Genomic DNA, 26945 nt, shown 5'->3' on the forward strand with positions numbered 1-26945 from the left:
GCCAAGCCTGCTAGTGCATCCTCCCGAAGTATTTCCCCATTTGCTAAGAAAAACAATACAAACTTAAATGGCTTTCAGGCCCAGGCCGGCCTGTCGTGTATGTATAGTCACCTGAAGAAATCAGAAAGAGGCTTGTGGGAACTGCGGCTGGTTAATTCTATTTAGGCAAGCTTGTTGTTTGTCTGTGGGCTGCTACCTCCCATCCTCTGCTGCAAAGCAGCCCAGATGTTCTTTGCACACATTTCATCTTGTACTAAATAAATTGTCATGTGAGCTGCTCATTCTCTGCATGATGCTTGTCAGAGTTTTCTATTTCTGAAGTCTGTGAAGGCAAGATTGGCTCACTTCTCTACCAAGCTGGTAGTGCAAAAGTAGGGTTGTCTGTTGCATTTAAAAAAAAACAACAACACTTTTTTTTGTTGTTGTTAGTCAGTTTGTTGAGACAGGGTTTCTCTCTGTAGCCTTGGCTGGAACTCACGCTGTAGATCAGGTTAGCCTCAAACTCAGGGATCCACCTGCTTCTGCTCTCGGAGTGCTGGGATTAAAGACATTGGCCATCACCACCAGGCAGAACATTTTTTCTACTTAGTAATTGTGCTGTGTGCTGTGTGTGTGTGTTTTCAATTTGATGTGGGCCAGGGTCATCTAGAAAGATGGAACTCCAACTGAGAAAATGCCCCCAAGAGATGGACTATAGGAAAGTCTGTGGGGGCATTTTCTGGATTAATGATTGATGTTGATGTGGGAGGGCCCAGCTTACTGTGTGGAAGGCCATCCCTAAATAAGTGGTCTTATTTTGTATAAAAAAATTGGGATGAGTAAGCCATGAAGAGCAAGTCAGTAAGCAGTGTTCCTCCATGGTCTCTGCTTCAGTTCCTGCCTCTAGGCTCCTCTGCTGATTTTCTGCCTTGGCTTCCCCTGCTGATAGGCCTGGAAGTCAGATAAATCCTTTCCTCCCTAAGTTGCTGTAGTGGTTTGAATAGGAATGGCCCCCAACTGACTTATAGAATTGAATGCCTGGGCACCAGGGTGTGGCATATTAGGAGGTGTGATCTTGTTGGAGTAGTTGTGGCCTTATTGGAGGAAATGTGTTACTTGGGTTTGGGTTTTGAGGTTTCAAATGATCAAACCAGTATTATTCTATTTCTCTTCCTGGTGCCTTCAGATCCAGATGTAGAACTCTCAGCTACTTTCTTCAGCACCACGACTGCTTGTACACCACTATGCTTCCCACCATGATGATAACGGATTAAATCTCTGAACTTGTAAGCAAGCCCCAATTAAATCTTTTCCTTTGTAAGAGTTGCCGTGACCATAGTATTTCTTCACAGCAATAGAAGCTCTTGACACATATTTTATAAAATCTATTTTTATTGGGGTTTTTTAGATCTCTTTCTCCCTCTTCCACCCCAATCCCTTCCAACACTGACACCAGGTAGGAGAGAGAAAAAAGTTAGTGGAAGAGGGACAGCATATGTCTCTTTATTAGTTCTAGCCATTTTGGGACGTAAAGTCCAATCTTCGATATAGAAAGTTTTAGAGTGAGGAGAATAGATGTGTGGGGTAGAGGTCTACAGGCTAAGGGAGTTTGGGGCAAGTGATTTAGGGTGCCTGGTAGAGTAATGGCTTTTAAGGCCAGAATTTCATTCTGCTGTGCTATTGGGCTGTTGCTGGAAGGAAGTCTTCTGTTGCAGCTCCATGTTCAGAGTGACTTTGGCTTCACATCTTTGTCAGAATCTAGGATAATGAAGAGTTAGCAAATCTAGGTCGTGACAAACTTTGAAATTTTAATGCAGTCTTCCCAGGAATAGGGGCTGCAACTCCTATTATCCAGTTGACTAGAGGGGAAAATTAATTTGGAAGTGTAATTAATGGGACTTCTAAACAGATGTGATGTGGAGAAAATGATAATTTAGTTTTAGAGAAGTCTTTCCTTCTGGAGTGCACGAGGAAAGTCATTAGACCAAGGTGAACAAAGTTGAGTTCAGCAGGTTTGAGGGTAGTAGTCTGTCCTTCCATTTACCCAAACTCTGTGCAGTCCAGGGGCATGAAGATTTCAAGTCAACATGAAACTTAATGTTAGGTGTTCAAATAGTGCCAGCTGGTGGCCCAACAGACACACTTTGTTTGGGACATGCAAATTTTTAAAAATTTAGTGACTAAAAGAAATTAAACTCCCAGGAGTTCACAATTTCTATTGTCTTCTAAAACTGGGGGCTAGGCCCTTAATGCCTAGTACTTCAAGCTGAAACTAGATGCCCAAGTAGGAATTGGTCTGTAGGAATTAGAACAGAGATGCCTTACTTTAGGCTATTGCTGCCCACCCAAGTCTTGTGAGGTAAATGTGACATATAACCAGCCCAAAGCTATGCTTTAGAAGCAATTCCATGCTTACTCCTAAAGTAGAGATGGTGGGAGAACAAATGTCACAGGAAATGAAACAATACCAAATAAACTGCTCTCAGACCAAAAGAAAATATTGTATATTAATCTTCATCTTTGTTCCCAAAAGACAGTAAAACAAAATGATCATTATCAATTTAAAGAACTGTTAAGGCAGTGGTTCTCAACCTGTAGGTCATGACCTTTTTACAGGGGTTATATATCAGATATCTTACATGATAGAAATTTACATTATGATTCAAAACAGTGGCAAAATTACAATCATGAAGTAGCAAAGAAATAATCTTATAGTTGGAGGTCACCACAACATGAGGAATTGTATTAAAGGGATTAGCAAGGTTGAGAACCATTGCTTTAATGGGTAGGCAGCCTTGTTGTATTTGAGAAATAGCAAAGTGTAAGATCCCATTGTCACTAACCTTTGAATCACTGAGTGGCACAAACATTCACAGCAGGGTCATTTAACAGCAGGGGAGCCCCTGGTGTTAAAGCAGCCTGTCACTCACTGGACCTGAGCACTGGCAGAAACTTGGTAACTCAGGTGAAAGCTGCCTTCTGACACCTGTGCTTGTGACTGGGCAATACTAGGACAATTTGGATTTCTTTGGAAATCCAAAAGTTTTTTATGTCAGAGACATAATGGATTTAGACATTCAGAACAGCTAAAGTAGCTCAATGAAAGCATCTAAAGTGTTTAATTAACAGTCTTCAGAACTAAATGATAAGCAATATAAAATGAAAACATCCTAAATTGAAATAGCTGCATAGTTTTAGAAGTTTTTCCTAATTAGAATAGTCTATGACTATTTTAAAAAAGTAGACAACATGACAAAGGACATTTAAAATCATGTATAACATCACCACTCAAAGATTATAAATATTAATTAATATTTCTTTTATATTTTGAGATTATAGTATAATTATGTTATTTCACATTTCCTTTTTCTCTCTCTAATCCCTTCCATACACCACTCTCTCTTTCAAATTCATGGCATCTTTTTTTTAAAAGGGTAGAATTAATATTTTATTGTCATTTATAATCAGATGGCAGTTGGGTATAGATTCTCCACACTTTATAGTTTTTCTGCAAATTAAAAAAGTTACAGGGTTTAAACAGCGGCTGGCTGGTTAGACTTTCCAGGACCTGATTAGGCAAACTCAAGAATAGTGGCCTCAAGCTTTTCCTTGTTAGCGCCAGAGAATTCACTCACCTTTTGACCCCTTTTGTAAAACTGGAAGGTTGACATGCATTGACAGTCCGCAGCAACATCCTGGCAGTCATCCATGTCTACTTCAAGAAACACCACATTGGAATACTTTTTACAGAGGGAATGAAAAAAGGGCTTGATCATTTTGCAAGGTCCACACCACATGGCAGAAAAGTCCACAACTATAAGCTTGTCTCCGGCAGTGGCCAGGGCCTCCTGGAAAGCTTCCTTGCTCTTGATCAGCTTCACCATTTTGGCTGTTGCAGGAAGGGACCACATGAGTTTCTGCAGAATCCGATGGAAACAGATCCGAGATGCCCAACGGAGCTTGCCAAATTATTTGGCCTGCATACATGTATGTGTGTCATGGGCATTCATGATGCCCATGCTGTTCAGAAGAAGGTTTGTCCTCTGGATCCCCTGGAACTGGAGTTAGGGGTGGCTGTGAGCTGCCATGTGAGTTCTGGGACTTGCTGGGACCTTTATTCTTCACACGTGTTTACATTTCTCAGTAAAATTGAAGCATTCCAAATATGTTCATTGTTAGTCGTATGTTTTTCACTTATTAATGGAGAATGAGGTCCACAATGCATGAAGCTCTTAAATCTTAAAATCTTGCAGTTTAGTGGCTGGAAATGGCTCAGCGGTTAAGAGCACTAGTTGATTGGGTTCCTTTTCTCTTCTTCTTCAGTATAAGGTTGATTGCCCTACAATAGATAATCAACATCCATACAGTAAAGCCACCATCCTTCTGCCTAGCCCTATTCATTCAAAGTTTAATCATGTTTCCATCAGGCATCTGAACAATTGAAGTTTGATGGTAGTTGCCATAATTCTTAATTTCATGGCAGTTTAGAAGGAACTCAATTTTGAGACTGTTTCTCCCTCATCACATGTGGGTAAAGAAGAGTCACTTTAGGGTTTGGGATTTTGTCTTAGAACAGTAGAAATAAGAATGCGACCATTTATCACTATTAACATGGAGGCAGCACTGGGAAAAACTGTCTAATGAACTCGTGGTGTTCACAGGTGAGAGAAGTCCTCATGGGTAAGACCAGAATTTCCAAAAACAATAGTAAATAAAAGGGAATTACAGAGAGGGCTAGATTTTCATTGCTGTGAAGAGATACCATGACCAAGGAAACTCTTATAAAGGAAAACATTTCATTGGAACTGGCCTACATACAGTTCAGAGGTTTAGTCCATTATCGTCATGGCGGGAGAAATGGCAGTGCGCAGGCAGACATTGTGCTGGAGAAAGAATCGAGAGTCCTATATCTTGATCCACATACAGCAGAAGGGGACTGTGTTCCACATTGGGTGGAGCTTGAGCACAGAGACCTCAAAGCCTGCCCCCACAGTGACACAGTTCCTACTCCAACAAGGCCACACCTCCTAATAGTGCCACTCCCCATGGGCTAAGCATTCAAACACATGAGTCTATATGGGCCCTACCTATCTAAATTAAAACTTGGGCTGACATACTTTAGAGAGAGCTCTTGTTTTCACATAGATGGCAGTGTGCACTAAAGTACTACTGGTGGAGAGAATTGCAAAGCACAATGGAAGTTCACACTGACAGAATGAGATAAGTTCACGCTAGCCACAGGAGTGGCCTGGGAGATAGAGAAGCAGTAGAAAGATGAATAAACAGTTACGAGGAAAGATAAAAGGCATCTAGATATCAGAGAAGATGCGGAAACTTAGCTTCCCCATATCTGGATCTGGATGTTGGCTGCAGGTGCTTCAGGGTCATTTGCACTAACCATCTGCACTACCAAGTCTGATGATAATGTAGATGGTGTGGTCACATAAGCTGGTCTGCTGAAGGCAAATCTCTAGGGCCTCAGGTCACTATACCACATGCAAGCATCATGAAGGAAATGGACCACTGAAGCTAGTGCAAGGTAGTGTGCCAGGAGTGCTTAGGGCTGAAATGCTCAATATAGACAGTGGAGGGGCTTGGGAGTTGGCACAGTGGTAAATTGTACTTATTGCTCCTATAGAGGACCTGAGTTCAGTTCCCAGTACCCACATGGCCTTACAAGCATCTGTAGTTGCCAGGATCCTTGCATGCAGAAAGGGCCTGTGGTAAGAAAGTGAGCTTCCTGGAGGCAGCCAACCATTTTTGTATACCTGAAGAAGGGTTTAACCTGGTGAGATATGGATCCCAGGGACTTTGACTCTGGATCGCTTCTTGCTGCTGATATGTCTTTCCATGCTTGACATTGCTGTATCTCTCGTGGCACAGAGATATCATCAATGTCTATGCTTTGATGTAATTGCTTCACTCTGTTGGGCAGATACCCTACATATCAATTTGAAGATATGCTTTCATGAAATAATACTGTTTAGGTGAATTAATAATATTTTAATTCCTCATATTGACTTTATAGCATTCCTGATTTGATTCAAGTAACTTTAATCCCTTTTCCCCTGCTGAATAGCAAAGACTGCATAAAAAGTCTGTGAACCTTCTCTTGTCACTAGTATGTGAACTGCACTAGGGAGAAGAGCAGGCTTGGGAATGTTTTATGAATAAGAGTCAACATTTGCTCTAGGTTCAGAGATGAGGTCACTGGTAGATAGTTATGGATAGAAAATAAATAAACAACTAATTGTGAAATGAAAGACAGATAGAAACATTACTTTAAACTTATAATGAACTCATGGAGCTAAAACATAGTTAAAGTATGTTTAGTTAGGTGTGAGGTTTTTTTTAAAAAAAGATTTATTTATTTATTATGAATACAGGGTTTCACCTACATGAGTGCCTGCATGTCAGAATAGAGCACCAGATCTCATTACAGATGGCTGTGAGCTACCCTGTGGCTGCTGGAAATTGAACTCAGGACCTTTGAAAGAGCATCCAGTGTTTTTAACCTCTGAGTCATCTCTCCAGCCTTAGGTGTGAGTCTTATAGGAAATACATATAAACAGTAAACTTGCTATAACCATTTGGACCCTGTTAACTGTAAACCATGCATGCTAGCTTATGACATGAAAAAATGTTGCTTGGAACTCACAATGAGCTTGTGGAATGTAAAGATAGATAAGTAATGTTTAGTTAGATATGAGTCTTAATGGAAAAACATGTAAGCAATAATCCTGATGCAATTACATTTTTTAGGTAGTTACATCTATCTTTATGGTAATTGCTTTTACGACTGTGAGGTAATTTTTCTTCTGACATAGAGGACTTTGCTTTAGAGTATGTGAAAGGAACCAAGAAATAGTAAGCAGTGTGCATTGGACCTTTACTCTATCCACCAACTGTGTCTCTGTGTGTATGTATGTATGTATGTATGTATGTATGTATGTATGTATGTAAAGTTGTTGGAGTCACTTGAGCTGAGTCCATCTACCAGATGTATAGATATATGTATATGTATGTATAAAACTGTTAGAGCTTGCTCATCACAGCTTTGCTCTATCTAGCAGATGTGTCTGCATGTCTGTATGCATGCATGTATGCATGTGTATGAGTGAAATGTTGGAGCCTGCTTTGCTTCATCTATTGAATGTGTGTGAGGGTATGCATTTCTCTCTCTCTCTCTCTCTCTCTCTCTCTCTGTGTGTATGTGTGTGTGTGTGTGTCTTTCTCTCATCAATTCATGAAGCGTTAATAAGGCCCAGGCTCCTTACAGAAGGAGGTGTGAGAAAGAGGAGAAGAAAGTAGGTATGAGACATGAAAAAAAAATGTGACTTTTGTAAGACTTGTTGTGCTCGGTGAAAACACACTAGAGGCTGGTCTTGAAGAAGGGAACATTTTGCTTCTCCTTTCTTAAACCATGTCTCAGGATTCACACAGTCAGGAGAATTGGTGCAGGCTAAGATGGGGTAAGGAGGGACCTTCATACTAAAGACAGGAGTCACACAAAGCAGGCTAGTAGCACCTGTGACTCCCCCTTCCTCCTTTATGGCCTAGTGGACAGTCCAACGTGATTGGTCCAAGCTCCTGATCAATGGACTGAATGTGAGTTCCCGAGTCCCTGTGTGTGGAGATGGGCTTTGCCTTAAATAGAGATGGGCAGAATTAACTATTTCTCTATGAATCTGTTCAGGGGTTGCTGTTTGGCTGCTCCCTAAGAGACGTCTATGCTACTTCTCTAGGACTATTATAGAACAGAACACAAACCAACATGCAGGTGAAATCTGACCTGTGATAAAAGGGCAACAAGTCGGATAAGAAAGGTATGGGCTACCCACTGGGTGCCAGGTAATCCAATCACTGCCTTATTTGAGGAGGTGTGTACCTTAAAGATAGGGTTACTCTGAACTATTTTTTGTTCTTGTTATTAAAAACATTAAAAATCACTCAAATAATATGTGATATTAAAAAAAATAAGACAACATTGTTGGGAAAATAATCTTGCATAATCTCTCTTTTTCTGAGATAATCACTGACTTTTTTGGTAAGACATTATCCAAATGGTTTAATTCACTGAAGTCAAATTTAGTGAAACAATGAGTTTATTGTTGCTATTTGCATGAATAGGCACATTGGACTACTTATCTATGACTCAAAAGCCACTGCATCACCAGAAGGTTCACCCCAGAGTTGATAGTACTCAGGAGAGCTGTATCCCTGTGGCTGTCTTTACAACTTGCAAACAGCTTGACAGTTAGAGACTCTTTTTTCTTTTGTAATTGCTTATTGCTTGTATCTTGAGAAGACACCTTGTGGGTCCTGTAAGTTCTAGGACCTTTGTGAATTTTCCCTAATTCTTAAGTCTTATGAGCTTTTGAGTTCCCTCCAGGAGAGAATGTTTCCATAGAGAGGATATTGCTACACAAAAGCTGATTTAACTGCCTGGGTTGCTTTGTGCTTATACAGTCTTCCCTTAATCATATCATCTTAGAGAATCCAGGTTGGCTTCAGCAGGACTTGATGAAATGAAGCTTAGAGTTGGGCTTTGGATCCACATGCAGGACAGCAAAGTCAAGGAGAGTGAGGCACTTAAGTGCTACTGTGGTAATAAATGTGTCTCTCAGGAGACAAGACTATTGGTTGTCTGTAACTTCAAGGATGCAATGAACACACTGATGATGGTCTCATGCCCCTTTCTCCAGGAGAGACACTGTCACAATGAGTAGGTGGCAGCTGAAATATAGAGCAAGCAAGTGAATGCCATCACAATCAAACTAGGAAGACAAAGAGCTAACTGCCCCAGAAGAGCTGGCAGAAGCTAGGGGTGTGGCAGATAAAAATAGAGTGGAGAGTGGATGGAAGATGAGGGAACAGCCTATGCCATCATGCTTAGACCTGTTTTCTTTCTTTTCTAAAGATTCAGAACGTCTCTGTAATCTTCAACAGGTATATTGCATATTGATCACATGAAAAAAAAAACCTCCCAAACAAAAACCAAACTAACCCTCACCCCACCCTTCCACCACCACCACCGATTGCATACAAAACAAACAAACAAAAACTGTATTTTTAATAAGAAACAATTAGTGAGCAAACAACATCTGAGAGTTGGCCACTCAGTCTTCCAAAAAGAGAACCCTTTAATCATGCCCTGTTGCCTTATCATTGGAAGTAAGGCATTATTTTGCCATTCAGATGGAAAATGAATTCAAGAACAGAGCCTTGCTTGAAGAGATTGCTTCATTTAAGAACACACAGAAGCAAGGAAGTCAGTAGGATCATGTGCTTCCTCCCCCAGAGCAGTGAGTGCAATTATGACTAGGCCACAATAGGCCTGTGTGGATCCTCAGGTTAGTCTGTGCTGCAAAAGGAAGGCAGGCATGCATCTCTATGATGAGGCGCAAGTCCAGCAAAGTCATTGATGACAACGGACGCCCTATAGCCACATGGAGGATCAGCCAAATATGTGCACTGTAGGTTTCGAACCTTTCCAAACCTACTTTATTTGGGGTTCTTTAATGCTTATACCTCCTTTGCAACTCACCTATCCTAGATAGGAAAGAAGAGTTAACAGGAACAGGAGAAATAGATCTTCTAAGACTCATTTCCTAGCATCAACTCCACTGGTGTGGTTGGCAGGATTCCAGCAGACCTGTCAAAGATCGATTCAGCAAAGGGGACTGCAACTGCAGTAGCAGGAACCTGAGCAGCAGCCAGGACTTGGAGTAGCAGCCAGAATCTGGAACCTTGAAGCATTCTCTGCAGCGGTTCTCTCTAGGGGCATCTCAAAGTGGAGCAATGAACAGCCAAACAACAGGAAGCAATACCAACACCAAAAGGCCCAGCCTTTTGTTTGGGGCTCATATATATTTCCTCTCAGAGTCTGTACTAAGATGTTTTTCAGCTGGCAAAGACCAAGCCCCTGCAAGAGGCTTGGTTCCTCTTCTAGTGGATAAACATCATGTGTTCTCTCACAAGTCTGTTCCTTATCCCACACTTGGGATCAAAACAAAAACATGTTTACATCTACTACAGTGTACTGAGTGGACAATAAACATCTTTGTCCAGGCAGTCACTGAGGATTCTTCCAGCAGCAGCAAGCGATTCTGGAAGCATCTCTTCATCATTAAGATGATGGATGTATAAATAATTGGACTTATTTTCTCCTTTCTGGGATGATATCAAAAGACACAGTTCTGTTAAGACCAAGCAATTATATGATCATTAAGTTTGTCCCAGAAGGAATTTCTAGCAAAAAAGGAAAGAACAAGTTAACTACATCTAGCTCTTTCCTTGGACCCAGAAATACCTATGCCTGTCCACTTTTTTCCAGATCTTCCTATATTTGGTGGAGGGCTGTTTCTGTGGGGGCTTAGGACTTGTGTTATCCTTAGAGTAGTGCTGTCTTCAACTAGAATTTGTTACTTCCATCAAGGAGCTCAAGCTTATTTAGAAAAGTAGGTTCTCATGTAAATATCTGACCTCTTCCTGAAAGTTTATGAAAGCCATGATTAAAGAAAAAATCCTGGAGGCTGAAGGAAATTGGCTCAGCAGGTAAGGGCATGGGCTGCACTTTCAGAGGACCTGGGATAAATTCCTAGCAAGATATGTTGTCATATGAACATCTGTAACTCCAGTTCCAGGGGATCTGACATCCTCTTCTGGATTCAGCAGGTGGTGCTTGTGGTTGTGAGCTGCTATGTGGGTGTTGGGGAGGAAGTGTAGGTACACTGCAAGAACAGAACATGTTCTTAACTGCTGAAGTATCTCTCCAGCCTCTCTCCTATCAACTCTTATCTGAGGATGAGCTCCCTTCACTAAAGTGAGCAGAAGAGCATCCTGAGCAAGCACACTGACTTTCTATGCACTGGCACCTTATTTTACACACTTTGTTCAATTTTTTTAAAAAGAAACTTGGAATGCTTGCGGGGTCTACTGACTGCTGTCTGTGTTTGTTGTGGCTGTGGACTGTGTAATTGTAATGGCAATGCTATTTCCATTGTATGTAGTCTCCCATTGTTGCCAGAGTGCCTGGGCATTCTGCCAGCATAACTACAGCTACATCTGCTGTTCTAACTTAGAAACAGGCTGGGAGAATTAAAGTGTCATCTTAAAAAGTCTCATTCTTGCTACTCAAGATGAAAGCTCAGCTATGGGATCTATAACTTCCTTATTTCTTGGAAAATTGGAATGCTGAGAAGAAAAAGTCTATCAGTAGAGTGCTAGTAAAGCAGATATTCAATTTCCAAACATAGGACCTTCTCATCCTGGACCTGGGTAAAATGGTATATGTATACCACTTTATTCTTCATCCACAAAGACTTTGTGTTCGAGTGTAAGACAACTTTCAGTACCATCTGTGACACGATTAGGGACATCTCTCGGTAACATTTCACATATGGAAAAAAACACTGACCTTGTATTTCTAGGTGTCTAGACATTACATGTTATTTTATTTTGTTTACTTTATTTATGTGTATGGGTATTTTGCCTGTATGTATGTCTGTATCCTACTTGCATGCCTGGTACCTATGAAGGTCAAATGAAGGTATCAGATCACATGGATCTGGAGTTATAGATGGTTGTAAGCCATCAACCATGCTGGAAGTCAAACCTGGGTCTTTCGGAAGAGCGACCAGTTCTCTTAAGCACTGAACCATCTCCCCAACCCCATGAAGGTACATGTTATTAATAAATATGTTTCTGGATAATCTATTTTTCTTTAGTAGAGAGAAGCAATAGACTGCCTCTACAAAAAAAAGCATCCCTACCACAGCGTGGATTGAGAATCTTCCCTTATTAATACACACTTCATTGAGTTGTGAGTTGTATGACTTGTGGATCCACTTTCATAGCAGGATGCAAGAAGAGCAGAATGGTAGCAATTTAAACATACCAGGCCTAAGGTGGCAGTGGCTGGGAGGATGTCTAATTTCAGCATCTTAATGGTGACAGTACCAATATTTCATAATTAGTTTTAGGGCAAAGAAACAAAGCCAGAAGCAGAATGTTCTCTGATTCAGAATCAAACTATTGCAATCAAAACAGTATGGGGCTAGCATAAAAAAAGACATAGCAACCAGGACAGAAGGGGGGAGCACACATGCAAGTGCTGAAACTCAACTGACTTTCTACAAAGGTGCTGTGAACACATCATGGGGAAAATACAGTCTTTTGAAGAAATAGTGTGGGGAGAACTCAATAGTCACATGTACAAGAGTGAATTTGAACTCTCATCTCACACCACACACAATAATCAACAGAAGAGAATAAAAGCCTGAGAAATAGCAGCTGAAATGGTAACTACTAGAAGAAAACAGAAGGGAAAGCTTCCACTGAATCTTGTAGCTGGAACCATGAAGAAAGACCATGAAAACATAAAATAGAAAAACATCAAGCATAAAGCTTCTGAACAATGGAACAGCAGGATGAATAGACAACTTGGAATATAGGTTTGGTTTCTGAGAAATTTTGATTTCTCTCTGGTCCTTGCCTGCTGAGTCCCATTTCTCCTTTTCCTTAGAACAGCATCATTTCTCTGAAGGAAACACCTTCTCTTTCATTGACTGCAACCTTGGTAGGATGACCAAGTAGTGTGAGCACACGGCCTCACACATGGAAAGTTGGGCTCATTTTCTTGGGACGTTGCATTGGTAGCTTTATACCCTGGCTTACACTTTGGCTTTATACTCTGTTTTAAACATAAGCTAGAGCTCTTTGTTAGAAATGAACTCTGACAGGAGTGTCATCTCTTCATCACTGTGTCCGTCCTGAATGCTTCCCATTTTAACTTAAACCTGGTACTTTTGCATGCCCAAGTCACTGGTTAACTTAATCAGGAAAGGAGCTTGGTGGGAGGATATTGCATTTGTCAGAGATCAATCTGAGCTTAATGGATTAATAGTTGGGCTACAATTCTAATGGTCAGGACAAATATCTGCTAAATTATTTAACAGCCAAAATTAGTGTTCTGCTGGCCCTGAGCCTATAATCCCATTTAGTTAGAGCCCTAGAGCATATTTTCTGCCCATACAGGGCAACAACTGTTTCAAAAATGATCTTTGTGTGGCAAAATTTTCTTATTATGTACAGTTATGGGTATTTTATTTTGCTTTCATTTCAAAATGCCAGTGAGGAACTAGAGAATGTCTCACTGGTTAAGAGTATGTACTGCTCTTGCAGAGGACCCAGGTTCAGTTCCTAGTACCCAGTTTGGGTAGCTTACAACTGCCTGTAGCTTCACATCCAGGAGAATCAACAGACAACCATCCTCAGGCATCTTTGGGCACCTATTGTATGTGCATCTCCCCCAATCACACACATAATTTAGCAAGAAATTGTCCTTTGGTACTATCTCAGCAGTTTGAAAATATCAGCATGAGGTCTTGAATTCTTCTCATATTCTTACAATTTCTCAATTTTATTTGTTTGTTTTTGAGACAGGGTTTCTCTATGTAGCCTTAGCTGTCTTGTAACTCACTCTATAGAGCAGGCTGGCCTGGAACTCACACCACTGGTGACACCACCACCTGGCCTCAGTTTTTGTTTTTTTGTTTGTTTGTAGTCTTTCCACCTCTCATTTTTACTCTTTAAATTTAATTAGAACATAATTACACAATCCCCCATTCTTCTTTCTGTCTTTTCTCCTTCCCAAATACATAGCCTCCACTTCTTTAACCATTGTTGGTACATTTGAATATACATGAATAAATATATAACTACAACAGCCCGAGTCTGTTTAGTGTTGCTTGTATGTATATGATTTCAGGGTGGATCATATACATTTATTGGATGTATTGGATGATCAATCAGGGACTCATTCCCGGGGAAGGCTAATTCTTTCTCAGCATTTAGTTGCTTGTAGCTCTTCTCCTCTGGGTGGTGCCCTTTGAGATTTATGTTGGGATATCAGCTTGTGTTGGAATTGCCCAAGTCTTGTTGAGATTTCATAGGTACTGCCTCCATGTCATTATGAGTGTCATGACAGACATCACTGGAACACCAGTGGCATGATGTTTATTAAATACTTCATGTGGGCAAGAGAGAAGCTATGCTTGGAAATCTTGTACCCGAGTATGGAAAATCTGGAACCTGGCTAGGTGGAGAAAATGTCATAGGGAAAGGTTAGGGTGTATAAAAAAGGTGGCATACTTGGAAGGCATCTATAGGGCTGGTATTGTACTGCAGTCCACAACAAAGGGTCATTCCAGGAAGAGCTGATCTGGTGTTTATTTTCCAGTGATATTTGACTTGGTACTCACAATGGCGGCATCCAGTTATAACTGCCATACTGCCCCTGTCACCAGTCTGTGAGCTCTGTGCAGGTAGAGCCTGGTGAATCTGCACCAAGCCAAGGCAGGTTCTGGGAAGTGCTGACTAGAAGAGAAACTCACAAACTGCTGCCTCCCTTACCCCATGCATTAAGTGCCATGCAATGGAGGCAAAGGGATCTGACACAGTGGAGAGTGACAAAGACCAACTTAGGCACATGTGTGTCTTTCTGCAATACCAGGTTTGTTGAATTACCATTTGGGGGTGTATTTTATTTATCATGGTTATTTTAGTAGTAAATTTGAATTTTAAAGAAACTATATTCAAATATTATTTATCTTGTGTATGTCCCAGAATGCCTTCCATTTTAAAGCACACTTGCCTTTCTCTAATTGTGACAGTTGGACTGTGGGGCATCGAAGACCTCAGAGAGAGCAGGGGCCAGAGCACAAGGCCTCAAATGCGCAGCTAAGGAATTTGAACTTTCAGTCTCTATTCTCCTTTGGGCCACCTTATGGAATTTGCTGCCCTTGAAGATTTCCAATTTGGACTTATAAGGATTGCCCTGGTTGTCAGGGGTTAGAGGAAGTAAGCTGATGAAAAAACAATGTTCTTGCTTTCCCAATTCCCTTTGTGAGCCTTTGGCTCCACACTTGATTAGGCCAATTTCTGCACTTGGATGTTGTAGTTCCCACTGGAAGCCACATGCAGAACTTATTCCTCATTTTCCCCCTTCCTGACCTGTGCATGAGCTGGATGCATGAGTCATCATTGGTGAACAGATCACTGGCAGCCTCATCTTTCCATTTCACATTGTAGAAGTCTTGCTGGAAGAATAGCAATGAGGTTGTTAATGCAGCAAGTGGGATCTTCTGGAGAAACCAGAGCTTAAAAAAAACAAAAAAATCAATAAAACATTCAAGTGGGTTAAACACTTTATTCAGTAAGTCAGAAGGCATTCTTCAGCTAATGTTGCTTTGGAGGGTAGGCTGGAATATGAAAAGACAAGGTACTATCACTTCTTAATGGGAAAACAGTGTATGAAAAGATTATTTTTATCAGTCTGATATTCGAATGCATTGTACACATTAGCTATGATAAAAAAGCAATGGAATATGCAAAAATAATGAATGGAATAGTAAATGAGGATATGGAATAGCAAAATGAGGCCCCTATAGAGAAGCTAGCAAATGGTTGCCAAATAAGAATGCCAGGCCTAGGCCTGAAGCTCCGTGGGGAGAGCACATGTAAAGCCTTCTGTCTCCTGGGAGAACTTGGCGATTGGCTTGCTTAAAGTCAAGACATGCTACTTCTGGCATCAAGGAACACTCATTCATTCACATAAAATGCACACAGTGAAATGATGGGGCAAGTAAACAAGGTCAGCTTCCAAGGGGATTCCCCCTTTATAGCATGCAAGAATGAGCAAGGGTTCACAACACACACACACACACACAAACAAACAAACAAACAAACATGACAACCTTGTGGTATCCTAAAGAAATAAACAAGATCTGCAGTTCTGTGACTAATTGGTGAGCAGAGCAAAGAAAAGCAGGATGCATATTCAGAGGCTGCAGTCACCTCCTTCACACCACGTAAAGAAGAGCCCTTCTAGACAGAGGTAGGAGTGGCCAGTGCCCCCCAGCCAGGAATATGCAAGGAGGATTCCAAAGAAGAAGCTCAAGGTGGTATAGCTGGGGACAAGGGGAATGGGAAGGATGACACAGGACCCCAAGAAAGAGGGTTGTAAGTCACAGGATGAGTTTAACACAAGTGTAAAATGTCATTCTGAAGGTAGTGAGGCAAATGATGTCATTGTGGTAGCTCGAACAGGGCAGCTCTTTTCCTCTTCACTCAGCCTATAGCTGTTCCTATGCATGAGCTCTACTAGGAACTTCAGCCAGAGCAGGCTATGGAAGACCTCAAGTAAGTCACCAAACCTCTGATCTCCTGGATTTTGGCTCTATAAAATAGAACCAACAAAGGCTCTGCTCTTAATGAAGATTCAATGAAGATATGTAACTCTGTACCAGTGATGAAGATGAGAAGGGCCAATGAGAGGGCTACTCTTATTTACATTTGCTGGGTTTGGGTGTGGCATGTCCCTCCACAGGTCCATGTGATTAATCAAACAGGTTGCTGGAGGGGTGTTTGGTTAATGCATCTTCAGTATCCGGACCTCCTTCTCCCCCTCTCACTCTCTCTGCCTCCTGGCTGGCATGAAGTAAATAACTCTCCTCCATACCTCCCATGATGCTCTGCCTGCCCCTACTCAGAAGCAGCTGACAGTCAAAAGAATCCTTGGAGAGTCATTTCCCCTCTCTCAGGAATTTTACTACAGCAACATGTCTGACTAGCACAATCCCTGTCATCCCCCCACATCATTGTGCTCTGTACCTAAGACATAGTTTATAATTTGTTTGAGATAGAGATTGGAAGAGTTCTGGAAAGTTCATCTAAAATTAATGCATTAAAATTGAGAAAGTGTAATGTTGCTATTTCATTCTGTATTTTGTTCATTTTAGTTTTCTCTTTGTTGTGCAGGCTGACCTGGAACTCACTATGTAGGTCAGAAAAGCCTTGAGTTAATGGCTACCCTCTTGCTTCAGTTTCCCAAGGGTTAAGAATACCTGCATGAGCTACTCCACCTAGTTTTTCATTTTGCTTGTCTTTCTCCCTTAAAGTCCTTCCCACATCCATCACTCCTGCCATTTATATTCTTGCCCTCCCTTAAGGGATTCCCTGTCCCCAACATCCCTTTGTAATTCGCCTAACCTTTCTTAGTCACTCCAGCTCTAGGAAGCTATCTTTGTACTTTGCTAACTTGGAACCCTCTCTCCTTTGGCCTATATACTCCCTTCTGCAATTGAGTGACTTCCCAAGGTCTGTTTCAGCTCCTCTCAAGCTTCCTAGCACTGAGGATCTCTGGTAGGTTTTCAGGAAGCCATTACTTATGTTTTTAGTCAGACTCATTCCTGGCTGCTACTTTGTCTAGTTTAGTCTCGTCTCATCTCGTCTAGTCTAGTCTAGAGTCGTCCTAATCTGCTGATAATATGTCCAGCCTACAACCCCCAGCCTCATATGTAGGAGCTTAGAGGCTAGCCTGATCTACATGGTATGGTGCAGGCCATCTAGTGCTGCATAATGAGACCATGATTCAAAGATGAGCAAACAAATAAAAGAGAACTAACTAAAGAACTAAAAAGAAAAAGTCAGCTAATCACCAGTCTTTGTCTATCTCTGCTTCCTGATTATGGCTATAGTAGGATCAGCTTCCTTCAGTTCCAGCCCCCATGACTTCTCTGCCAGGATGGGCTGAACCCTGGAACTGTGAGCCAAAATAAATCCTTCCTTCTTTACGTTGTTTTGGTCAGGATATTTTGTCACAGCAACAAGACAAGTGTCACAGGACAGAAAAGCTTGCTTCTGTTGCTGTTTTGGAGAATGTCTTCTTTTGATGAGATAAGACTGACATCACCACCTCTCATCTCTTGCTGTCTTAAATGTGGATGTGATGTTTGAGCTGAAGTGTGAACACAAGCAATTGGATGCCTAGGAGACTTCCTAGCATTCCCAATAATCTTAGAAGTCAGAAACCATTGCAAAAAGTTTGCAAAGGCACCTCATCTCAGAAAGCAGTGTAGACAGAGTTTGAATCCAGGTCTAGCCAGCCCCAGAATGTCATTAGACATGATCTCTACTCTTTAAAAAAATCCTGAGACAGTGGATGGCTAGAAGGGTCACAGGTGTCTGACTTCCACGTTCTACTCTGGCATGCGGCTCCATTTCTCTTTTGTTTCTTTAGAACAGGTGGGCTGAATATGGTAGGAATGAGGAGCATGTCTGGAGACTCCCTTGGATGTTGGCACTTAATCATTTGTCTGTTTAATGTCGAGATTGGGAGAAAATAACACCCAAGGCCCGCTCTTTTTAATAATAAATCAGAGAGGAGAGCCCACAATTCCTTAATTATGTATATTTTTCTTAGGAAAAGTTTAAGGACTCCAGCAGGTGCCTTCATTCTAGACTTCATTACTAGTGACAGAGCTAAGACTTATGCGCTTAGAGAAGAATGTGGCAAAAACATGTGAAGGGATTGGGAGGCAGCTCATATTTCCTCTTGCTATTAAAATGTCACCTTGGTGTAAATAACACTATGTTAACACACCAGACAGACAAATCTCCTGGATGTCTTTCTTTTGCACCTGGTCTGAAAATAATTGGACAGCTTGTAACAATTTCTTGACTAAGTATAGAGAGTTATTCAGCTCTCCTATAAGAAAGAAAGAAAGAAAGAAAGAAAGAAAAAATAGGTGCCATATTTTCTCACTACTATTATTCCATATCACTTAATTTAATTGCAAAGCTCTTAAATTGTTAGAATGAGAATGTGTTTCCAATACTGCTGCAAAGTGTTTTTTTCCCAAATCACATTAAGTGAACTCTCTTTGCACTAGGAGTCACTGATTCAGTTAGGACAGGAGGACACCTTCTTTGCTCAGCTCTTTATGTATTGGTCCTTCATCTGATGCCAAGTCTACTGTGGATATAGCTGGTGATAGTATTAGTTCCTTTTCTGTCACTGTGATAAACATCACGACTAAAAGGAACTTTTATGGAAGAAAGAGTTTATTTTAGTTTGTGGTTCCAGAATGACAAGAGTTCATTTTGATGAGGAAACAAGGCAGTAGGAGACAGGCATGCTCACAGGCACAGAAGCCTTCACAAGAATACAAACAAGCGAGAGTGTTAACTGAAAATGGGATGAGGCTGTCAACTCTCAAAGCCTTCTCCCAGTGACATGCCCCTCCAGCAAGGTTACACCTTCCCACAGCCTTGTGAAACAGTGATACCAACTGGGGACTAAAAGTTCAAATATGTGAGCCTGTAGGGAAATTTCTCATCCAAACCAAAGGAAAAAAAATAAAAACAACACACTAAAATTTGGTGAAAAAGAACAGCTGTTTCCCTATCACTATCTGGAATCTGCTTCTCTACTATGAGGCCGAGGAGGGGGGTTATTTACTGTGCAGCTAAATACATAGTTTAAAATGCCAAGGATATAGTTTATAATGATGAGGTTGGTATGGAGGGGATTTGAAGAGAGCATCTGTTCTCCTTAAAGGAGCAGGAGAGTAAATAACAACACTATCACTTCTCTGGTCTTCCTGCCTTGATATAAATATGTTGTCTGAGCTGCAATGGACATCCTGTGACTACAGGGAAAGGCACTCATGGGAAAGAGGCACTAGACTAAGGAAAACAGATTGGAGAGGATCATGTATTGAACAGAGGCACTGGTGCTAGCAGCTACCAACCACTGAACTTCTTACTCAGGAAAAATAGTAACTCCCTTAGCTTTATAACTGAGAGCATTTTTAAATGAGTATATCTTTAAGTGACATATAGAAAAACATCTAGCTCAAGTAGTGACCCATTTTTATCTTCTAAAATATGAGAAGTTTTATTTCTATGTAATTCTTTTTCTTTTCTTTCTATTTTTTTTTTTTTAGTCATGCATATAGCAAATTTACTTAGCACTTAAAATTTGCCCTCTTGATGCTGGGGAAATGACAGTAAGTAACCAATAAGACACTCCTTTTCTTCTCTGTAGCTGAGCAGACTTGAAGGGCTCTGTGTGATATGCTCTGAGTGTTACTGCTGGGTGCTCTTAGGAGAGCTCAGGCAATGTCAGAAGTCATTACAATTTTCATTCCTGAGATCCAAGATGGTGGTGCCAAGTGTGCATGGTATCTGAACAGCAGGAAAGCAGTGAGAACAGAATGACTGACAGGCCATGCTGTGGACCCCAACACCTCAATATTTGTGTTTCCCAGGTGAGACAAGAACCCACAGTATGGAAAACCCATGGTCACCCTTCTAAATCCAACAAACTCCCAGGCATGACTTCAGACTCAGGCCACATACTTTCTCCCAGCACTTCCACCATCTGTGGATACCTTCCGGGTACTGGGGAAGTGCGCAGTTCCAACAGGACACCTACTCTCATTGCCACATGGTGGATACTTTCTGGATATTGCAGCTCGAGGCCCCAACCTTGGACGTTCTCCTGGAGTGGATACTTTCTGGGACTGGGGCACATAGCTCCAACCTCAGGTGCCTGCTCACACTGCCTTGCTCTAGAGACTTTCCACCTACTGAGGCTTGAAGGCCTCAACCTTGGACCTTCTCGTGGATTGGATGCTTTCTGATACTGGCACGTGCAACTCCAACATCAAGCTCCTCTACTCACTGAGCACAGTGTCTGAGCTGTCTGAGCACAGTATCTGGGCATCAGGACCAAATTAACCTTGGAGTAAGAAATCCAGCAGTGGGACAGCATACTGCGAGTTTTCCATTGGTGAGAGGAACGTCTTCAGCTCCCGAGTAGCTCACTTGGTCCCCAGGATCATAAACTTGAGGGGAGCCTCCTGCAAGTCCCTGAGAATCACCTGCCAGTCCGAGATTTTCTTAACAATCTAATGAGGGCACTTACAGCAACATCCTGCTTCCTGCCCACGGTTCTTCCTGTAGCCCCTGAGAACTCCATCAGGCATCAGGAGGTACCATCAAATACCGTAGACAACTACATGGCAACAGGGCAGCATAAAAACACAATCAACAAAAACTAGAGCAATGTGGCATCTTCAGAACCCAGTTATCCTACAGCAAGCCATACTGAACCCTCTAACACAACTGAAACTCAAGAAAATCATATTAAATCAACGCTTATGAAAATGATAATGGAGGAAACAAATAAAATCCTTAAAGAAATACAAGAAGATACAGGCAAACAGTTCTCTAGAGAGGAAATGAACAAATCACTGAAAGAATCACAGGAAACAAACAGTTGAAGAAATTGAACAAATCATTTAAAGAAATGGAGGAAAATACAAGCAAACAAGTAAAGGAAATCAACAAAATGGTTTAAGATCTGAAGATGGAAACAGAAATAATAAAGAAAGAACAAGCTGAGGAAAGCCTGGAAAGGAAGAATTTAGGGAAGAAAACAGGAACTGCAGAGGGAAGCATTGTCAACAGACTACAAGAAACGAAGGAGGAATCTGGAAAAATTGATGCATCTGTCAAAGAAAATGTTAAACCTAAAAGAAATATCTGACACAAAACATCCAAAAAAATCAAGGACACCATGAAAAGACAAAATGTAAGAATAACAGGAATAGAAGAAAGAGAAGATTCTCAGCTCCAAGGCCCAGAAAGATTTTCAACAAGATCACAGAAGAAAAATTCCCCAATCTTAAGAAAGAGATGTCTATAAACATACAAAAGGCCTACAGAACACCAAATAGATTAGACCAAAAAAGAAAAATCTTCCCACTACATAATAATCAAAAGACTAAATGTACAAAACAAAGAAAAATATTAAAAGCTGCAAGGGGAAAAGGCAAAGTAACATATAATGGCAAACTTATGAGAATCACACCTGACTTCTCAGAAGATACCATAAAAGCCAGAAGGGTCTGGACAGATGTCTTGCAAATCCTAAGAGACCACAGATGCCAGTCCAGACTACTATACCCAGAAAAACTTGCTATCACCATAGATGGAGAAAACAAGATTTCCATGCCAGTACCAAATTTAAACACTATTTGTGTACAAACTCAGCACTACAGAAGATACCAGAGGAAAAATTCCCACTTGAGGAGGTTAACTACTCCTCCCCCACAAAAAACCCCCACAGGATATAAATAACCTCACTACAACAAAACCAAAAGTATACAAGCACACAAACACACTTATATAAGCAACATCAAAATAATAGGTTCTAACAGTTAGTGGTATTAATATCTCTCAACATCAATGGATTAAATTCTCAAATAAAAAGATACAGACTAATAGCATAGATGCATAAACAGGACCCATCATTCTGCTGCATTAAAGAAACACACCTCAGCCACAAAGATAGACATTATCTGAGAGTAAAGGGCTGGAAAAAAGTGTTCCAAGCAAAAAGATCCAAGAAGCAAGCTAGAGTAGACATTCTAATATCTAATAAAATAGACTTTCAGCTAAAATTAATCAAGAGGGATGAGGAAGGACACTTCACACTCATCAAAGGAAAATTCCAACAAAATGACACCGCAATTATGAACAACTATGCCTCAAATACAAGAGAACCCACATTCATAAAAATACTAAATATTACTAAACCTTAAATCACACATTGAACTCACTCACTTCATCACCCCATTATCATTAGTGGACAGATTATTGAAAAAGTATATTGAGACAGAAACTAAACAGGGAAATAATAAAACTAATATATCAAGAATCAAATGGACCTAACAGACATCTATAGAACTCTTCTCCCAAACACAAAATAAAATAACTTCTTCTCAGCACCTCAAGGAACTTTCAACAAAATTGATTATATAGTTTGTCACAAAACAAGCATCAACAGATACAAGACAATTAAAATAATCCCTTGTATCTTATCAGACCACCATGGACTAAAGATGAGCTTCAACAACAATAGAAATAACAAAAAGCCTACACACATATGAAACTGAACAATTCTCTACTCAAGAACTACTTAGTCATGGAAGAAATAAAGAAATTAAAGATTTTTTAGAATTAAATGAAGGCACAATATACCCAAACCTATAGGACAAAATGAAAGAAGTGTTAAAAGCAATGTTCATAACACTAAGTGCCTTTTTCGTGGTTCTTCCTTCTTCCTGTATCTAGTTTATTGTATATATGTGTAATAATATAAATGTATATGTAAAAAAATTATATTTTCAAACTGAAATCTCTACAATTCTAAAATGGGTTGAATACATATGACAAAGTTAAAATAAACAAAGAACAAACAAACAAACAAACAAACAAACAAACAACTGCTGGCAAAATGTCCTCATTTCTGCCACAGACAGAATTCTGCCTAAAAATAGGCAAGCTTAGATGCAGGCAAAGTTGACAGGTGAATTCTGCCAAGAAAGAATAAACAAGTCCTCAGTAGTTCCTGCCTCGCAAATATATCTGTCAGATATATTGGGTTAGAAGGCCAAAGATGATGTTCCAATGTTATAGAGAGTGTTGGGTGATTGTTCAGGCAGTAATTTGTCTCAGTCATTTTTAATTTTGGAGGCTGCTAACCTGCACTTCCGGATCACACAGGTATTAAGGTTTTATTCCTTCTCAAATCTGTGATGGGGTTGAAAACCAGATAGTTTAGTCTTACAGTTGAGCTTAGTAGGTTAGGAGTTAAGATATTTTTAGACCAAAAGAGATATTTTAAATTAATAGAGATGAGATATGATAGATATTGATCTTCATTCCGAGATTTAGGCCCAGCAAGATAGGAAAGATGTTTACTTCAAGTTTGCTAAATACAAATATCCAAATCACTATGAATGTAACATTTATATAATTCCAGATTGTCTTGTGGTTCTTCCTGTTGTATGTAGTTCATTTTATTCATGTGTAATAATATAAATGTATACATTCAAAAACAAACATAATTTAAAAGAAAAGAAAGGAAAAGAAAAGAAATTGGAGACATCTCACACAAGCAACTTAATGGCACACTTGAAAGCCCTAGGAAAAAAAGAAGCAGGCACACCAAAGAAGAGTAGACATCTGGAAATCATCAAACTTGGGGCTGAAATCAACAAATTAGAAAACAAACAAACAACAACAACAACAACAACAACAACAAAAAACCAGTTCAAAGAATCAATGATACCAACAGCTGGTTCTTTGAGAAAAATCAACAAGATAGACAAACCCTTAGCCAAACTAACTAAAAGGCAATGGGAGAGTATCCAAATTTAAAAAATCAGAAATGAAATGGGAGACATAATGACAGACACTGAGTGAATCTAAAGAAGCATGAGGTTTTACTTGAGAAGCCTATATGCCACAAAATTTTAAAATCTAAACAAAATGGGCAATTTACTTGATAGATTCAACTTACCAAAATTGAATCAAGAGCAGGTAAACAGTCCTTTAACCCCTAAGGAAATAAAAGCAATCATCAAAAGTCTCCCAACTAAAAATAGCCCAAGGCAAGATGGATTCCATGCAGAATGTACCAGATCTTCAAAGAAGAGCTAATACCAATACCCTTCGATCTATTCCACAAAGTAGAAACAGAAGGAACACTACCAAACTCACTCTATGGGGCCACAGTCACCTTGATATATAAACCACACAAAGACCCAACAAAGAAAGAATTTCAGACCAGTTTCCCTTATGAACATTGATACAAAATTCCTCAATAAAATACTTGCAAGCCAAATTCAAGGACATATCAAAAATATCATATACCATGACCAAGTAGGCTTCATCCCAGGCATACAGGGGTGGTTCAATATATGGAAATCCACCAATGTAATTCACCATATAAATAAACTGAAAGGAAAAAAACCCACATGATCATCTCTTTAGATGCTAAAAAAGCATTTGACAAAATCCAATACCCATTCATTTTAAAAGTTCTGGAGAGATCAGGGATACAAGGCACATACATACATAAACATAGTAAAGGTAATATACAGCAAGCCTATAGCCAACATCAAACCAAATGGAGAGAGACTTAAATCAGTTCCACTGAAATCAGGAACAAGGCAAGGATGTTTATTCTCTCCATAGCTCTTCAGTAGTTGAAGTCATAGCTAGATCAATAAGACAACTAAAGGACATCAAGGGGCTACAAATTGGAAAGGCTTGGCTCGGTAAAGGAAATGAAGGAAGAGAGGTGTATCTGGGGAAGGCTTGAGCTTGGAGACAGAGGCCAGGTCAGAGGGCTCTGGAGGATATGATCAGTTACTTATGATTATGGTCCAGGAAATCATGGAGACCTATAGCTGAGTGTGAATCTTCTGGTTGAGTAAAAGCAGCAAAGCCAATATTACTCTTTGGTTAAGCCACTGCACTATGACTGCAGAGGACCTATCAACCTTCTTTGTTACTTCTTAAACGATCTTTATTTTTATTTGTGTTGGCATGTGCCTGTGCTTGTGCCCATGTGCCTGTGTGCCCCCATGTGTGTGTGTATTTTGTTTGTGTGTGTGTGTGAACCATATGTCTATACATGCCTACATATGCCGGAAGAGCATTGGATCCCTTGGAGCTGGCTGTGAGCCATCTGGTATGGCTTCTGGGAATGGAACCCAGGTCCTATGTGCTTTTAACTACTAGGCCATCTCTCCAAGCCCTGCAGGAGTCTCCTTAAGACATCTTGCCCATTCCTGCAGAGATCTGAGTCCCAGTGATTTGTATTAGGCACCTGACACTCTCAGTTCTCTGGTTCTTATCTAGAGAGGGAATTGAAGAAAACTCATTGTGATTAATTGAAACACTTAAGCTTAAAGAAATGAAAACCTAACTTGAATTAATTTAAACACAAACATAATTTTCTTGGGAGTAACATCTCATCTAGGGGGAAATGGGTAGATATATTTATTCACCAACTATCCAAATTTCTGTGGTTAAAATATGCCTCAGGGAGAATCTTTTAGCTTGCTTTGTTTGGTTTGCCAGAAGCAGCTTTAGAGTCTACAAATGAGTGTTCAGGGGACACCCCAGGGCACGATGAACATTTCCAACAAGGCTGCTAGGCAAAAGTGCTTTGACTGCTTTTTTCATGCATCTTAAAGGATATTAGCCCTGTTTGCCCCCTGTTTTTACAGTTTTATTTCTGTTGTCTTGGCTTATTCCTTTAAAGTAGGAGTTGGCATGCCATATCCATAAAGAGTCTGATGATAAATATTTTAGCTTCTGAGAACTGTGTGATCTCTGTTTTAAGTACTCACCTGTGCTTCTGCCTCAGAGAAGCAGTCATGGACAATATTTAAGGAATGCGTATGCTCTCATTACAACAGAACTTCATTTAAGAAAACACAGAGGGTTAGGGTTATGGGTTGAGTGTTGTTTGATTATATCTCCCAAGCATATGTGTTGCTAAAAGGATGATGATACCTTCAAGTGATAGAGCCTCATAGAGTCATTACTGGCCCCTCTCTTGTCTTGCTGTTGACTCCTGGGATATCTTCCTCTATCATCTTTTCTTGCTATTGTAGCAGTATCATTCATGATGTTATTAGGGTGGGAGATCTACACAATGTCAGTTATGCTTTTAAAACCTCCAAAACTATTTAACACAGTCACCTAGTATCAAGCTTATTGTTATAATAACAGAATATTAGCATATTAATGTATTTATGCATGAAATGTAGTTTACTGATTTCTGGGTTTTTTTTTTTGTTGTTGTTGTTTTTTTTGAAACAGGGTTTCTCTGTGTAATAGCTGTCCTGGAACTCTCTTTGTAGACCAGGTGGCCTTGAACTAACAGAGATCCACCTGCCTCTCCCTCCCAAGTGCTGACTTCTGTTTTAAAACAGCTTGTGGGTTACATGTGGAAAAAGCCAAAGTGAGATCTACAGAAAGGTTTCTTCTTCAGCTGAATAAAGATATTTTCTTTTCCAGAGGCATCAGATACACTCTGTGACTCTGACAGTTGGGAATAGATAGATAAACCCATATTTTACTGGAATAATAACGATAGGGAAAACTCTCTGAACATGAAATATGAAGCAATGAGCAATTCCTAACACTGTCATGTTACCAAATTTCTTTCACTTGGGATCTTGTCACAGGGTCTACAAATAATGAAGCTTGCAGAGTTGAAACAAAGAGTGTTCAACCACAAACTTTACTAGAAA

General features: G+C 40.2%; 1 protein-coding gene across 1 annotated transcript; it reads right to left on the reverse strand.

Moving 5' to 3' along the window:
* Positions 1 to 3399: 3399 nt before the first annotated feature.
* On the reverse strand, positions 3400 to 3937 carry LOC311587945 (thioredoxin-like). Its single transcript, XM_084765283.1, has one exon. It carries the CDS (start codon positions 3888 to 3890, stop codon positions 3552 to 3554), a length of 339 nt encoding a protein of 112 aa, XP_084621409.1. The 5' UTR covers positions 3891 to 3937; the 3' UTR covers positions 3400 to 3551.
* Positions 3938 to 26945: the final 23008 nt, after the last annotated feature.

This window comes from Acomys minous (assembly GCF_964271855.1).
Source record: "Acomys minous genome assembly, chromosome: 2".
NCBI classification, from domain to species: Eukaryota; Metazoa; Chordata; class Mammalia; order Rodentia; family Muridae; genus Acomys; species Acomys minous.

What these genes read in the sequence shown, in the direction of transcription:
- LOC311587945 (XM_084765283.1), bottom strand. Translation starts at nt 3,890, where the DNA reads ATGTGGTCCCTTCCTGCAACAGCCAAAATGGTGAAGCTGATCAAGAGC.